This window comes from Hipposideros armiger, unplaced genomic scaffold (genome assembly GCF_001890085.2).
Source record: "Hipposideros armiger isolate ML-2016 unplaced genomic scaffold, ASM189008v1 scaffold_141, whole genome shotgun sequence".
In the NCBI taxonomy this organism is placed as follows: Eukaryota; Metazoa; Chordata; class Mammalia; order Chiroptera; family Hipposideridae; genus Hipposideros; species Hipposideros armiger.
In genome coordinates, this window is record NW_017731491.1 from 1,501,816 (window position 1) to 1,518,515 (window position 16,700).

Below are 16,700 nucleotides of genomic sequence, written 5' to 3' on the forward strand. Positions count from 1 at the left end.
GTCTATCTGAAGTGTACCTGGCGTATAAGACGACCCCCCACTTGGAGGCATATTTTTCAGGGCCAAAAAATCGTCTTATACGCCGGCAAATACGTACCTCCAAGAGTGCAGAAGAAACTGGCCCAGAGCCATGGCCTGTGGGCAGGAGAACTTGGGGGGTCGGGCAGGACAGGGGAGAGGAAGCCTTACTTTTTACTGTTTATCCTCTTCTGCTATTTGAATTGTTGGTCATGTACATGTTTTACCAGTTTAAAATAGATTAGTTTTTAAATTTTGATATAACTTCCCATTTTCAGAAATGATGTAAGAAAAGTACAAAGAATTTATAGTTATTCTTCATCCCAAATTCTCCAAATGTTAACATTTTTTTAATAGTTTTTTTAAGTAACCCCCAAAATTGTTTTTTAAAGGAATGGGTCCCAGCAGAGATAAGCAAGGCAGGAACTATTATGCCCATTTTGCATATGAAGAAATAGAAACTCAGAGAGGCTAGACAGCTTGCCCTCTAGACACACAGCAAGTTTGTTAGTGGCAGTTGTGCCAAACCCAGGTCCCCTGACAACTCGGCCCCTGTTACCACAGTGGTGATTTATACCCACTCCAGTTTTGAAGTGACCGACTTGACAGTAGATTTCTCAATTAAAATATCTTCTCTTTTCTGAGATTTATCTTTACCTCAGTCTGTTCTTGGATTTCTGAAAATCCTGAATAACCATTGGTTTTGTCAAAACAGTAGATGAGATGTGAATGGGCCCATCTGACATCTCAAACACTTGTGACCTGGTTTTCTTACAGGCTTCTGGTCCTCCTGCCAGCACAGGTTGCCAGGAGCAATTTATAAGCACAATTCTTCCATCACCCCCAATTCTTTCTGAGGTAAAATATCTGTTGAGGGAGAGAGAAAGAGGACTTATAAAATTGTATTTTGAAAACTTGAGTTAAAATGGTGCTATAAAATTGTTCCATCTCTTTTCCATTAGGGGGCACCATTTCCCCACATTTTCTGTTTGCTAAGGTTGGAACTAGTCCCATTGGGGGTTTTTTGGTTATTGTCTTAAAAACAGAAATAGCTTTTTAATAATTACTGCATAGCAATGCATAGTCAATATAGAGCACTTAGAAAATACTCAGGCAAAAAGAAGAAAAACTTAAAATCCTTTTCGCAGATTACAGCTGCTACAGATTTCATAGATTACAGCTACTGGTAGTTATCATTCTAGACTTTTTCTAATGGACTTATACACTTAGAAAAATAGATTTATGTATTTATTGAAGTTAATATAATACAGAGGAGTACACAAATCTTAAGTGTATAACTTGATGAATTTTCACAAAATGAGTATAGCCATGTAACCACCACCCAGATCAAGAAATAAAGCACCTTTATATGGCCCCTTGCCTCCTTACAGTCACTGTCGCCCCAGAGATAACCAGTATCTTGGCTTCTAACACAAGACAATAGTTCCACTCATTTTTCAACTATATAAATGGAATCATATATATATATGTGTGTATATATGTATATATATATATATATACTGTATATGTAGTATATATGCTGTTGTGTCTAGCATTTATGGTAGTGAGATTTATCCATGTTGTTGTGTTCACAATCATTCATTTTCGTTGCTGTATTTTGTTGTATGAATTTGTATTGATTCTATATACCAGGGGTCAGGCAAACATTCTATAAAGGGCTCAGTAGTAAATATTTTAGGATTTGTGAACCATTCAGTCTCTGTTGCAATTAGTCACCTCTGCCTTTGTAGGTCAAAGGCAACTGTACCTAATATGTAAATAAATGGGCGTGGCTGTGTTCCAATGAAACTTGATTTAAAAAAAATAGATGCCTGGCTGGATTTTGCAATAGTTGCCAACTACTGCTATACTTTTTTAAAAAACATAAAAATTGTATCATATCGTATGACTAAATTTTCTGAGATGTCATAAATAGCCACTATAGCTCATCACATCCCTGTAAAAGAGGAATTTCAGGAAGTAAAATAATAGCTGGTACTTTTCTTTCTTTGTTGTAGTCTCTGGCAAACATAGACGAAGTTGTGAACAAGATTAGACTGAAAATAAGGTAAGTAATACTGTATGACTTTTAATAATGAAAAGTATCTTGTTAATTTGCATCCTGGGTCACACTTATCTGTGAGAACAGTGATGTCTCAGATTTGCTGTGGATGGTAATTTTTGAAAAAGTAATTTTATTTGGGTTGCCATATGTACCTTGTAGCAAAAAACTGGATTCTTTAATCAGTCTTCAATTATTTATGAAAAGGTATCGAAGCTATAATAGGCTGTTCAAAATAGTTGATTATAAAAGGAGGCAAAAGCATTTCTACTATATTTTTAATGGTTTTATTTTCCCTAGCAGATTACCCTTTTTTTGGTATTCCCAAGGCTTAGATATGAAGGTGGGCTTATATGTGTATCTCTTGACCACATACCAGCTACCGATGTGGTCAGATCTGATGGTTGGCATGGGTGGTGGCCCAGGATTAAACATTGTGATCAATCTAGGATGTGATTGTCTGGGATGGTCATCAAATATCCTTCCTACCCAATAGCCTTGTTCTGGTTTGTCCCCATCTGTATTTCCAGTTTTGACACATGGTAGATACTCCATGTTTGTTTATTCATTATAATAGTTATTACAATGGTTGATGTCATTACTTTAAATATAGTTTGGGGTTTTTTTTTTTAATTTTGATGAGGAGAAGTCTTTATTTTGAATCAGGAAATGATTTTTTTTTCCCCTTACAACCTTTGGGTTTTTTGGTGAAGACCTCTGCTATTAGTGTTTTGTTCAGTTGGGTGCCTTAGGTTGTGCAAAGAAGCCTGTTCATCGTTTTGGTGGACTATAGCTCTAACAATTCTAGCAGAGACCACTAAGTTGTACAGGGTTTGCACAGATAATGGAAATTCCCTGATGATTCCAAAATCACTTGTGAGCCAGTTATATTCAACTTTCTCCCCTCATACCTTTACTGGGTTCTTCAAATGAAAAATGAAATTTTTCTGATACCACTTTCTTTGGTTGAGATGTCATTAAGTGGCCCTTGTTGAGCCACACGAGAAAGAGGAACTGGAGGCCACAGATCTGTCTCCTCCACAGGTTGCACAATCAGGGCCCAGAAAGCAAAGCACTGATTTCATATACTACCCTGGCTCCTTATCCCTTTTAAGTTTCCTGAGGAAGTTACTAAGGAAGGATTTTGTGTGGGGGTAATTTGAATTCTCTGGCTTCTTCCCATCAAGTTTCAGCAACTTTCTCATTCCTGGTTTACTCCATGAAAAATACTAAAAGTTACATGGGTCCTTTTTGGACAGCTCTGAATATTAAGTGAAAATAGCCTTTTAAAAACAAAACAAAACACGAAAATGACTCATCAGTCTATGCTGGGCTTGGCTTCTTATACTGCTGGTGGTGCCGCCCCACCCGGGTCCCAGGCCTCAGTCTTCCTTGTATCATTCACACTTGCTTGGTTTTCTGGACAAGTAGTGCAATCTGCAGAAGTTGATGGATAAATTACTAACTTTTTTTTCTTTTGGTTTACCTAGACTAGAGATTATTTTAATGAACTCCTTTGACTTTTTTGCTAGGAGACTGGATGACAACATTCGAACGGTTGTAAGAGGCCAAACAAATGTGGGGCAGGATGGCAGGCAAGTAAGTAACTTACTCCTCCATATTATTTATACTCCCCTAATTTCTTCAAAACCACCAAGTGACCAAGATACTGATCTGCCTTCTTATAGAGCACGCTCTTATTGATCTGTCTCATATACAGCAGGAAATGTATGTGACTGGTCCCAGTAGTAACAGAGGTAGACTGCCTACACCAACCATGAGCACTCACTCAGTGTCCCTCGGACCAGGAGTATATATAGTAGCCTGGCTCACCCCAAAGATGGGTGGGGCATTCGAGCTAAAATGAGAAAAACGAAATTTTCTTCTCTTTCTCCTTAGTGTCAGATGTCTTTTGTGCCCTCCTTTATTTTGTGCGCTGTGGCTAAATAAGATTGTTCCTTTTATCTGTCAGCTAAGTTGTTGGGATTTTGGTATTATTTTTGTTATTTCAAAGGATAGCAGCAACCTAAGCATCAAAAGACTGTCAAAAGAGTAAAAAGGCAACCTACAGAATGGGAGAAAATATAGGTAAATCATATATCTGTAAGGGGATTAATATCCAGAATATATAGAGAACTCCTAAAATTGAACAACAAACAAACATCCCAATTAATGATGGGCAGAGGACCTGAGACATTTCTCCAAAGAAGACATAAGATTGTACTAAGCATATGAAAAAATGCTCAAGATCATTAATTATTAGGGAAATGCAAATCAAAAACTACAGTGAGTTAGTAGGATGGCTACTATCAAAAAAACACAAAATAAGTGTTATCGAGGATATGGAGAAATTGGAACCCTTGTGCACTTTTGGTGAAATGTAAAATGGTATAGCTGCTATGTAAACAGTATGGAGATTCCGCAAATATTTTTACAAAATAGAATTACCATATGACCCAGCAGTTCCACTTCCAGCTATATACTGAAATGAATTGAAAGCAGAGTCTTGAAGAGATATCTGCACACCCATATATATAGCAGCACTCATAATAGCTAAACCGTGGAAGCAACCCAAGTGTCCATTGACAAATGAATGGATAAGCAAAATGTGCTATATACATACAATGAGATATTATTCAGCCTTAAAAAGGAAAGAAATTCTGCAATATGCTATAATATGGATGAATCTTAAAGACATTATGCTAAGTGAAATAAGCCAGACACAAAAGGACAAATACTGTATGATTCTACTTATACGAGCTACCTAGATTCATAGAGGCAGAAAATAGAATGGTGGCTGCCAGAGGCTGGGGGAAAGGGGAATGTAAGTTATTGTCTAGTGGGTGTAGAGTTTCAGTTTTACAAGATGAAAAGAATTATGGGGATGGATGGTGGTGATGGTTGCACAACAGTGTGCATGTATTTAACACCATGGGACTGTACAATAAAAAACAGTTAAGATGATACATTTTGTATATTTTATCATAGTAAAATTTTTTAAATCAAGATGGAAATAAAGTTCACATATTGCAAAAAATAAAAAAAATAAATAAAAAACACCAATGTGACATAACTCCAGTTCCTCATACCTAGTTTTGTTGGCAGACAGGTAACTGTAGATTCATTTCAGAGTTTTACATTTCCTTTGGATCTAGCTAAGGAGAGCTGTTGGAAAGGAATGAAGGGAAAAAGAAGTGTGTGGGGAGGAGGTATTCTTTAATGATCCAGGCACCAGATGTTATCTGTTAGCCATTTTCCTTTTCTTTTGGGTTTTATTCTTCTGTTTGGGCATCAGATTTCAGAAATTGCTATCTAACAGAAATGCTGAGCATGTCTTTTCTGGTCTTCCTCTCACAGCGTCTGGTCGTCCCTTTTCAACACTAATTCAGTTAGGTCAGGTGTGCACCTTTGCAATAACTTCGGTTCTGTTATTTGTCCTGTTTGACATTTTTTAGTACAGCTGATTTCTTAAAATGTTAATTATGCTACCCAGATTTTTTAGGGGGAGGAGTAAGTGGAAGGTGTAATCCTGTGTAGACATTTCCGCATCTCCCATTCCTGTTTCCTCTGCTGGTAGCTCACAGGTATTATGAGTCTCTTTCTTTTACATTTTTAGTTTTATCCATAGCTCTCTTTTTCCTACATTTTATGACTTTCTTTTCTTTTTTTTTTTTTAAAGATTTTTATTGGGGAATTGGGGGATGGGAACAGTGCTGGGGAATTGGGGGAAGGGGAACAGACAAGTTGCTGTCGTTTTGTTCTTCGGTCTAGTTGTGGAGGGCGTTGCTTCACTGGCCCAAGTTGGCACCATCATTGCGCTCTTCACGGGCGAGGCAGATCAGTCTCCGGCTTCTGGACAGCCGCTCACTGCAGCTGCTGGCCACTCACGCTGCTGCTGGCTACACACGGTAGCCCATGGCAACCCACTGCCACAGGGGCTGCAGCCTACGCCGTCGCGCGACTCACAGCAGCCCAGCTCCAGGTCGAACTGCTGTTCAGCATCTTAGCTGCAGAGGGCAGTGTCACTGGCCCTCATATAAGGGATCCGAAACGGGCCCTCTGGCATCCTAAGCCGGTTCTTAACCAACGCGCCACTGGCCGGCACATGACTTTCTTTTCTTAATAATCATCTTCCGTTGGTCTGTTTGTAAGTAGTCTGCCTTCTTGTTTTCATTATCAGTATTGGTGTACAGACACATTAGGTTCCTAAAACTGATCCTATTTCCTTGCATGGTTTTTAGTTCTTGTTGCTTTGTTTTATCCATTTACAGTTCGTCCATGAAGCTTAGCCTCTCTGGCAGGGGAGGCCCATGTAAATGGGACCCTTAGAGGTCATTAAGAGGAGCAAGGAGCCTGCAAAATCTCCAGCCTCATTCTGCCCTTTAACTTTCCTACTATGTGTCTGGTCATGTCATCTATCTCTTTAGAAACCTCAGTGGCCTCTGTCTACCGAGTTAGACCCCCAAGTTCCTTTGCTCGGCATTCAAAGCCTCAGCCTGCCTTTCCAGTTTTGTCTCCTGCTGCACATCATCTACACTGAAGCCTTAGTGCTCTGCAAGCATGTCCTGTTCTTTCTGGACTTATGATTACCGTATTTAGCTATGTATGAGGTGCACTGTTTTGCCCAAATTTGTGAGGGAAAAATGAAGATGTGCAGTATACATGGGTAGTACTAATTCCGTATCTATATACATGTTTTTAATTCTCTTATATATGCTTGTGAATTAAAAGTGTAACTCTAGAAATCAATAACGATATCTGTATGCAAAAATAACACCCTGGAATACAATAATCAGTTTTGTTGAACTTACCACTGACTTGCAACATAGAGTTCTTGGCCTTCTATGATGCATAAATATCATAATTTGTTACCGGTACATAAAATTTTTTGTACCTTGTATCTGTTCTTGTGTTTTGTAATTATATGTTACATAAAATTTCCTGTACCATAATATGTTAAAAAAATGAATGCTAAAATTTCTTTATAATACAAAAAACAAGTACCTAAATGTAAACAAATTAAAATTCGAGTTAAGAAATTAAAATGAAAAATTTTTTCCCCTGAAAGTTTGGGCCCCAAATGTGGGTGCGCATTATAGACGGGAGCTCATTATACACAGCAAAATATGGTATGTTCTTTTTTTTTTTTCTTGCCTAAAATGCTCTTGCTCTTCTTTTTCTTCTAGTAGCTTATTTCAAAATCTTACCTAGTTAAGGCCCAGCTCAAATACTACTGTTTTCATGAAATTTTCGGTTTATCTCAACTGGATAAACCAAAGGAAACAGCATTTTAGAACTAGAAGGGACTTGTAACTCATCTGGTCTATTGCTCTTGTTTTACAGATGAGAAATTTGATCCCAATATCCCTCAATCAATTAGATGTATGTCCTTTCTGCCTGCAGACTCGCACCGCTCCATGCTTGTAGTTTTCATTGGCTATCCTGGTCTCTTGACTTACTAGTGAACAGCATCTTGTCCCCTTGACTAATTTATAAGCTCCTTGAGGCAGAAACTTTATCTTTCTCATCTTCGCATTTCTCAGAACACATAGTCCATATGTAGTAACAATATATTCAGTTGTATGGAATATTTAGTCTGTGTTAGATTACTTGTAAATTGTAAATAAACAAAAGCTCTGCCATAAAAACATCATTTTGATCAGTGTGTATGTTCCTTTCAAGTTGTTTAAAGCTTGATTTGTGTATGACTAGTCCCAACTTACTACTATTTAAAAGAATAATGCTACTGTTTGGTGTGATTCAGTCTACATTGAGAATGGCTTACTGGAAACTTTAATATACATACGAGCGTCTCAGGTACTTAAAACTTCAAGAACCTGAAAATAAAGTGAATGATTCATCAGGGCTTTTTGTTGGGTCATGCTATGTAGATATCTTTTAGTTAGTTCTATTTTAACCTGTGGTCGGTCACAAACAAGCGGTATTGGTGAGCCAGGCCTGGAATTAGACAGCCTGCAGGAATGGTGGCCTTCCCCACCTCCCAGATTAATAGGTTACAGGTTGCTGCAGAGCAGAGCAGGTCATATTTCAGAGAGCAAGACCACATTTTCAAGCATGTTTAGATAGCATTTCAATCTGTGATGGAATTTTATATTCATCTCCTTAGAATCCAGACAAAAAGGAAGCCCAGAAGAAATAATTGCTTTCCCTGTCATCCCCTCCATCTGTCTTTTCCAACAGTTTGTAATGCAAGCTGAAGTAGAAACTTTTTTTTCCAGGGAGCTTTTGAGTCCTGTCCTTGTCAACTCCTAAAGGTGAAAGCCTTGCTGTCCAGCCCTGGCTAGCCGGTGGTTTGCTGAAGGGAGACTGGATTAGACTGGCACAGACTCGGGAGAATTATAGATGTTCCAAATTGCTTAGTTTTATAGGTCAAGAGGCCCCAGGTTTTTCTCTTCCCTGGGACAGAGGAAATGTTTGCTTTCAGAACTTGTTTCCTGAGCTTCTGAGGAACACTCAGGAGGAGAGCAGTGATACAGACAAAAGGAAGTTTTCATTTTATAAATTTCATCTTGATTGTGTTCAGCCAGAACCGATGTGCTTTTATCTGTGTAAATAAGGGGAAAGTATTTCCTTCACATTTGTGGTATCTTAAAAGACGTTTTTAGCAGAAAAGTTCTTTTTTTTGAAAAGTAGTGTGCCTGACACAATAATTATTTGTAGGGAGGGAGAAATTTAGAAATTGAAGATACAGTGAGGCAGTTTCTTTAGTTTTTGAAATTTCTGAAATGCCGTCTGCCTCGTTAGCCCTCTGCTACGCATCCTAGAGAGCCAGCTGACCATCTTCTATGTGGGTGGACTTGTGCTGGTCTAGTCTGTGACCTCTTCTAATCAGGCTGCGATGCTCATACAAAGTTAATACAGCACTGAATTCTCCCCATTTTTATCTGTTGAAATCATCAGGCAAAAGCTTTAACTAAATGCCCACATGTTTGAAACTTTGTGGATAAGATGAGTCAATTCAACAACTACTTGATGTGATATGCTGGGAAACTTATGCAGCTTCCTAAGAATGAAAATGAACACTTGAGGGCCCGCCGGGTGGCGCATTGGTTAAGAGTTGGCTTGGGACGCCAGCTCTGAGCAGCAGGGCTCCAGTTCGGATCCCACATGTGGGCCAGTGATGCTGCACTCTCTACAGCTAAGATGGTGAACAACAGCTCAACCTGGAGCTGGGCTGCCGTGAGTCGCCAGTGACGGTGTAGGCTGCAGTGGGGCTGGCCGGCAGCTGGCATGAGCTTTTGTGAGCTGCCGTGAGCCACTGTGAGCAGCCATCCAATGGCCGGGAAGAGCACAATGATAATACCAACGTGGGCCAGTGAAGTGATGTCCTCCACAACTAAACTGAAGAACAAAAAGGACAGCAACTTGTCTGTTCCCCTTCCCCAATTCCACAATGCTGTTCCCCTCGCCCAATTCCCCAATAAAATCTTTAAAAAAACAACAATAACACTTGAACATAGGTAGAAAGAGACGTGAATAAAGGAGTGGGTTAGAAGAAGACAGAATTGGCATGTGAAATTTCAAGAGTGGCCAAACCTTGGCTAATTCCCAGTAAGCTAACTGAGAATCACCGAGAGAGGATCAGCCACCCAGCTTCTGTCTCATCAATGCAGTGTGGCTACAATGTAACTATTACATCAGAGCAAGGCTAATTAGTCTTGGGAGGAGAAGAGAATTGTTCCAATAATCCCCCCTTATCTGTGAGGGATATGTTCCAAGATCCCTAGTGGATGCCCGAAACCATGCATAGTACCGAACTTGAACCTTTTCAATTAAAGATAGCACTGTAGGGGCTTCTCTTTGGCATATATGAATTGTCAGCATCATTACTTTTGCACTTGAGGTCATTATTAAGTAAAAGAAAGGTTACTTGAACACAAGCACTGCGGTACAGCCTGATAACCCAGACGGCTACGATGTGACTTACAGTCAGGTAGCTTATACAGCATGGATGTGCTGGACAAAGGGATGCCAGCCAGTGTGGATTCTACCATGCTACTCAGAATGACATGCAGTTTAAGACTTATGAATTGTTTATTTCTGGAATTTTCCGTTTAATATTTCTGGACTGCAGTTGAATGCAGGTAACTGAAACCACAGGAAGTGAAACCGCAGATAAGGGGGAACACTATATTGCCATCTACAGCTCCGCTTACTAAAACTCTGATTTAGAAGAAGGAAACTTTAGATGTTTAGGAATCCTTTCTGTGAAATCTCTGCCATTTTGTTATCCTGCTTCTGCCTGGATACTTGCGGCGATGGGGAACTCACTACTTTGTTGTGCCACCGGACAGTCTATTCCAGTTTTGTAGACCTTTAATTGTAAGAAACTTTTTTTCTCAGACTGAACTGAAATAGTAAAATATACCTCATTGTAACTTCTCATTGATCTTAGTTCTGCCAATTCAACTGGTGTAAGCCTAATCCCTTTTCCTTATTACAGCTTCTGAAATTTAAAAAGGATATTGTGTTCGTTTTCTAGGCAAATCGTTCTTAGTTTCTTCAGCCTTATGATATGATTTCCAGACCCTTTATTATCCTGGTTGCCTTGCAGTTTGTCAGCACCCCTTTTAAAATGTGGTTCTTGGCTGGGAGTAGACATCGTGTATGAACATACAGTGGGACAGCCTACCCTTGCTCTAAACTGGGCTTGTTAACCTGGGAACTGGGAGTCCAGGGCATCTGTCAACTCCTTGAAATTAATTCTAAAATTTTGTGTGACAGACATATTTCTGAAGAGAAGACTCCTTGATTTTTCTAGATTCTCTAAGGAGTCTGTGACTTCAGAAGTCAAAGGCCATCAATCTAGACACTCTTCTTCCATGATTTTGGGTTGGGTGAAACTTTTGGCAGCCATATCACACCATTGGCTTCTATTGAATTGGCAGTTATCTGAAACTCCCAGGTCAAGAGTTGCAAACAGATTCCTGCGGAGCTAAGAAAGTAACCTAAATGGCTTCAGCAGGCCAGTGCGCATCTATATGGATCCACTGGGGGAGTGAATGCTGTCTAAAGGGGACAGCCACAACTCAATTCTGACCAATTGTTGTCACGTCTGAATGCAAACCTGGAGTTCCCAGATCTATCCGTTTTTCAAGAGAAGCCAGAAATCCAGATTTTTATGCAACGCTCCCAATTTTTAAATGTTGGCTTAGTGTTTTTCACAAGTACTGCAAAAGCCAAACAAAACACATCTGTGGGCCAGCAGTTTGCAGTATCTGCCCCAGTCTTTTTTCATATGAACTGCTTTTAAACTCTTCCCTTCTCTGTTTGTTTAAGAGAGTCTCTGAAATTAAGTGCTGGACTTTATGTGTCTCACCCTTGATTTCGTCTTGCTAGTTTAGCTTGATTGTTCCAGCCCGTTGAGACCCTGTGGAACCTTGATGACCCCATTTTCTCATTAGCGGATTCGCCAGAGATGCCTTCCGTGTCTTCATTCAAGTTGTGGATGAAAAGGTTGAACAAGACAGGTTCTGAGCCATGTGGTGTGCTGTTTGAGACTTGTTCTTCTCATTCTTATCCTCATTTTCGTACACAATGCCAGGACAGAAAACAAAAGATTTCTTCCTGTTTTCAGTATCCGTCCAGGGCCGTGTTTCTTAATTTTCCATGTCTTCATTTTCCTCAGAAAAGGAGGCTAATCATACTTGCCTTCTTCTCATTTCATAGAGATGTAAAGATTTATTAATTAAATCAGTAAAGCGTGCCGCCTTCCAAGGAGAAAGTGTTCTTTGCTTTTCATCCTCAAAATTAGCATAACATCTAATTCAGGCATTAGAACAAAAATAATTGTGTTCTCCAAGACCCTGAACTAGGTAGATAGTGGGACTAAACAGCACAGCATCGATCTTCGTTATGTGGGATTATAACTCTGTAATTGTCAGCTCTCTGGCAGGATGATTTCAATTCTTTCCCTCCATCACTTTAAATTTATCCTTTCTCTCATCTTCTCTTTGGGAGGAAAATGAAGTGCATTGATGCAAGAAAATAAATGGCATGAGTATTAAAAGGACCATAAATAGTTTGAAAAAAAAACACCCAAGGCAACTGTCACTTGTTTCCTCCTCCTGAAACATAGTAAATCTAAAGTAATTGAGCTTTTAAAAGCACAGGCTCAAATTTTTCCATTAGCGACCAAAAATGGTTAGGCATTTCTGTTTCCCTTTAATTTTTTTTACTTCTATTTTTCAGAATGTCTGCAGACAACACTACACTTCAGAAATTGCTTAGGCCTGAGATTGACCTGGGAGTATAGAAAGATTCCGTGGGGCAGTGCTGAAGTTGGGGTGTAGTTCAGACTCTCTTAGGGGCAGTGTCCTGGGTTTTGATTGGGAATCTCCACTATTTCCTAACCCGGATTTCTTACCTCTGGTGCAGAGGTCAAGATTGGCTTGCCTTTATTTCACAAGTTGAATCCACGTGAATGTCAGTTTTGCCTAGAGTACTTGAGCACTACTGACTGCAGCTGAGGCAAGGAGTTCTACAATAGAACGTCTGTTATTTAGCCCTGTAGTAACTGAGTTCAGTCTTACCACTATGCTTCATCCTGTTAATTGCACATGAGCCTTAACAGCACTTTTTGGCAGAGTGACATGTCTACTGCATATTGGAACCCTTTGCCCCTTGTACTCTAAAATCTCTTATTTTTAGGCAGCCTATAAGGAATCCAGACAGCTGTGTCTTCTCTCTCCTCTATGTACAAGACTGAGCATTTTATTTGAATCTCTAAGTATTGGGGCAGTTGGACATTGTCACATTGGTTGGCTGCCTAGTCAAGTGAAATCTTGAGCTTTGAATTTCAATTTTGGCTTTGCCACTCTCTATCTGTGTGACCTTGGACAAGTTACTTAACTTCACTGAGCCTCAGATTCTTTAACTGTGACATGGTGATAATAATACCTACTTCGGTGTGGTGGGGATTAGAGTGATTGATTGATTGATTTTTTAAAGATTTTTATCGGGGAATTGGGGGAGGGAAACAGCATTGGGGAATCGGGGAAGGGGAACAGACAGGTAGACAAATTGCTGTTTTGTTCTTCAGTCTGGTTGTGGAGGACGTCGCTTCACTGGCCCATGTTGGTATGATCATTGCGCTCTTCCTGGGTGAGGCAATCGGTTGCCGGTCATTGGTCGGCTGCTGACTGCGGCTCACGGCAGCTCTCGCCCACTGCCGGCCACTCACGCTGGCTGCCAGCCACTTACGTAGCTCACAGCAGCCCACTGCAGCCCCACTGCAGCCTACGCCGTCGACAGGGACTCACAGCAGCCCACCTCCAGGTTGAGCTGTTGTTCATCATCATACCTGTAGGGGGCGCAGCATCACTTGCCCTCAACGTGGGATCCGAACCGCAGCCCTGCTGCTCAGAGCTAGCACTACCAAGCGAGCTCTTAACCAGCTGAGCCACTCGGTCGGCCCTAGAGTGAATTATTTCAAATCACAGCACAAGGTCAGGCTTAGTCTTGCTTAGTAAGAAGCAGTAATACTGCTGCTGCTGATTATGATGGAACCCACTGGAAGGTCAGTGTTCCTAATTCTTTGTATCCAGGCATTTGTCAAGTTCCTGTGGCTTTTCCATCAGCTCCACTCCTTTCTATCCCTACTGCCCCGCTTTAAAGCAACTCTAGGTTTACTGGATTTGAAAGCCTCCTTACTGTCCCCAGTGTGCTCTTCTCTGAATGAAAATTGCAGCACTGCTTCCGTGTCCACAATATCTGCTGTTGCATCAGAGGAAGTGAATGGCTCATGTTCCCTTGTCCGGTCCGTAAGACCTACACTGGACATTTGCCAGGCTTCAGGCTTTTGAGAGGTGGTTTCGGGCAAGGGCGAGGGTTATCAGGGCTTCATGATTTTCCTCCAGCGCCCACTGTCTCCTCCATATCTGCCCCACAAAAGAATGCTCTTTCTGGCCTCCCACTCTGCCTGCAGTTTTTCTCATGAGAGCACCCAGCAGAGGTGTTGGCAAAGAGCGTGAGAGTGGGTGCAAACTGCCCTGTGTGTGCAGCTCTTAGAAATTCTATCCTGTTGCTCTAACCCTACATTTGGCCATTAGCAATTTGTTAAAATTTTTAGTTGATTCCTTCCTACCTGCTTGTATAGCACCCCTGTCTTCCTCTTATGTTCTGCCACGTGTGAGACTTCCCTGGGTGTCACCATGTCTCTTGGGGAGCCTGTCCCTCCTTGAATCTCAGGATACTTGGTTTCCTTCAGTTCTCTAATGGGTTCAAGAAAAGTTGTGATTTTGTAGTTTATTTAATTTTCTAATGTAAGAGCAACCCTCTTTCCAGCTTTCTGAATCCTAGGCGGAAGCAAAACTGACCAGTGGAATTTAATGTACTAGAGTACAATTCATTAATAAGATTTCAGATTCCATATTCCATATTAATAAGATTTCAGATTCTGTATTTCACATTCCATAGTGCTAATGTTTAAGAATCTTCCGCTTTTCAGGGACCGGCTGAGTGGCTCAGTTGGTTAAGAGCTCGCTCAAGAGTGCGAGCCTGAGCAACAGCAGTTCGATGCCCGGCCCGAGCTGAGCTGCCGCTGAACTGCCAACAGGTGGCAGCATGGCTCAGCTGAAAAAAAAAATAAAAGGAATCTACCACTTTTCAAGTTTCGGTGTAGTTTCAAAAAAGATTATCAACAAGTACCTGGCTTCTCTCGCGGGGGCCCGGCACACAAGGGAGCGCTCTGCCGGTTGCTAAAGAGGCCTGCGGAGGCTGGTGCTGTGTGTACTGCTGTGGTGCACAGAGGGTGGCCCACGTGTCTTACCAGAGTCGGTTCTGAGTTTCCCCCAGCCCCTTTTGCTTCAGCAATCCAGGGCGTCCCCTTGACCTCCTAGATGTTCTCCTACCCCTACCCACGCCCAGTTTCCCCATGCTCAGTGAGTCAACTTGGAAGAGCAGCTTTGCCAGGGAGCAGTGCCAGGGACATCAGGCATTGTGCATGCGGAGCTCCAAATTCAAACAGCTGTTTCCAGAGGCCGGAGGGGGCATAGACCCAGAACCCCTGGGGCCAGGGGACTCTATTCAGGAGGCAGCCTCTAGGGAGTCATTGTAGACCAGGGTCCTCTGCTCACCTTGGCCATTATCTTCTACCTGGCCATCGGGACAGCAATCTTCTCAGTACAGGTGGAGCTGCACTGAAAAGAGGCTAAGAGAAACTACTGTACATGGGAATTTTATCTACTCAAGGAGTTCCCCGCACCTGGGCCAGGAGGGCCTGGACAAGATCCTGCAGGTAGTATCTGATGCTGCAGGACAGGGCGTGGCGATCACAGCGAACCAGACCTTTTACAACTGGAACTGGCCCAGTGCAATGATGTTTTCAGCCACGGCCATCACTACCATCAACTATGGCAACATGGCCTCCAAGACCCCCACTGGGTGCCTCTTCTGTGTCTACTATGGTCTCTTCGGGATGCCACTCTGCCTGATGTGTATCAGTGTCCTGGGCAAGTTCTTCCGGGGATGTTCAAAGAGGCTGGGCCAGTACCTCACGAGGAGAGCCATGAGCCTGCAGAAGGCGCCAGTTACCTGCACAGCCATCTTCACTGGGGCGTGCTGGTCCACCTGGCGATCCCGCCCTTCGTGTTCATGGTGGCCGAGGAGGACTACATCAAGAGCCTCTGCTACTCCTTCATCACCATCTCCACCGTCGGCTTCAGCGATTTGGGGGCCAGTGTGAACCCCAGCGCCAACTACTATGCCCTGTACCACTACTTTGTGGCGCTCTGGATCCACCTGGGGCTGGCCTGGCTGGCCTTCTTTGTCAACTGGAAGGTGAGCATGTTTGTGGAGGTCCACAAGGCCATTAAGAAGCGGCAGTGGCAGTGGAAGGAGACCTTCCAGAGCTCTCCACACTCCAAGAAGGCTCTGCAGATGGCGGGGCACACGGCGTCCACGGATGTCAACATTTTCAGCTTTCTGTCCAAAAAGGAGGAGACCCACAATGACCTCATTAAGCAGATTGGGAAGAAAGCAATGAAAACAAGCAGTGATGGGGAGAGAGTCCCGGGGCTGGGACTGGGGCCAGGGCCTCAGAGGAGTGGGCTGCCAGCCCTCCCGGCCTCCCTGGCCCCGCTGGTGCTCTACTCCAAGAACCAGGTGCCCAGCTTGGAAGAGGTGTCTCAGATGCTTAGGAGGAAAGGCCACGTGTCACGGTCCCCCAGTGAGGAGGCTGGGGCGCCCCCCTTAAGATGGCTCCCCAAGCCCTGAGGTGTTCACTAACCAGCTGGACCGCATCAGTGAGGAGGGTGAGCCGTGGGACGCCCAGGACTGCCACCTGCTCATCTTCCCTAACGCCAGCATCACCTTTGTGAACGAGGAGACCAGCCTCTTGGACAAGGAGACGTCCAGGTCCTCCCTGGCTGACAACTTGGCTGGCAAGGAGAAGCCCCAGGAAGAGGCCAAAGCTGAGGTGCCCATGAACTTGGGCGAGCTCCCCTCGTCGGACAAGTCCACCTTCACCAGCACCAAGTCGAAGTTCTCTGTGCCTTACGAAGAGCTTATGAACAAGTACAACAAGGCAAACAGCCTCCGAGGCACGTGAGGCGGGGCCAGCTCCTCACTCTGCCTTTGATGGCTTCCGTTCCCCTCATCC

At 42.6% G+C, this 16,700-nt stretch overlaps 1 protein-coding gene across 3 annotated transcripts in view; it reads left to right on the forward strand.

Annotated features, from left to right (window-relative positions):
- The window catches only part of VPS53 (VPS53 subunit of GARP complex), a 158,867-nt gene that overhangs the window by 16,261 nt on the left and 125,906 nt on the right, over positions 1-16,700 (forward strand). For all 3 annotated transcript variants that reach the window (XM_019650460.1, XM_019650458.1, XM_019650462.1), the window contains exons 3-4: positions 2,037-2,086; positions 3,613-3,679. Coding sequence is in view for 1 of the 3 variants with exons in the window: in XM_019650458.1 (XP_019506003.1) it covers positions 2,037-2,086; positions 3,613-3,679 (117 nt within the window). In the remaining 2 variants the exon portion in view is untranslated. The remainder of the gene's footprint in view (positions 1-2,036; positions 2,087-3,612; positions 3,680-16,700) is intronic.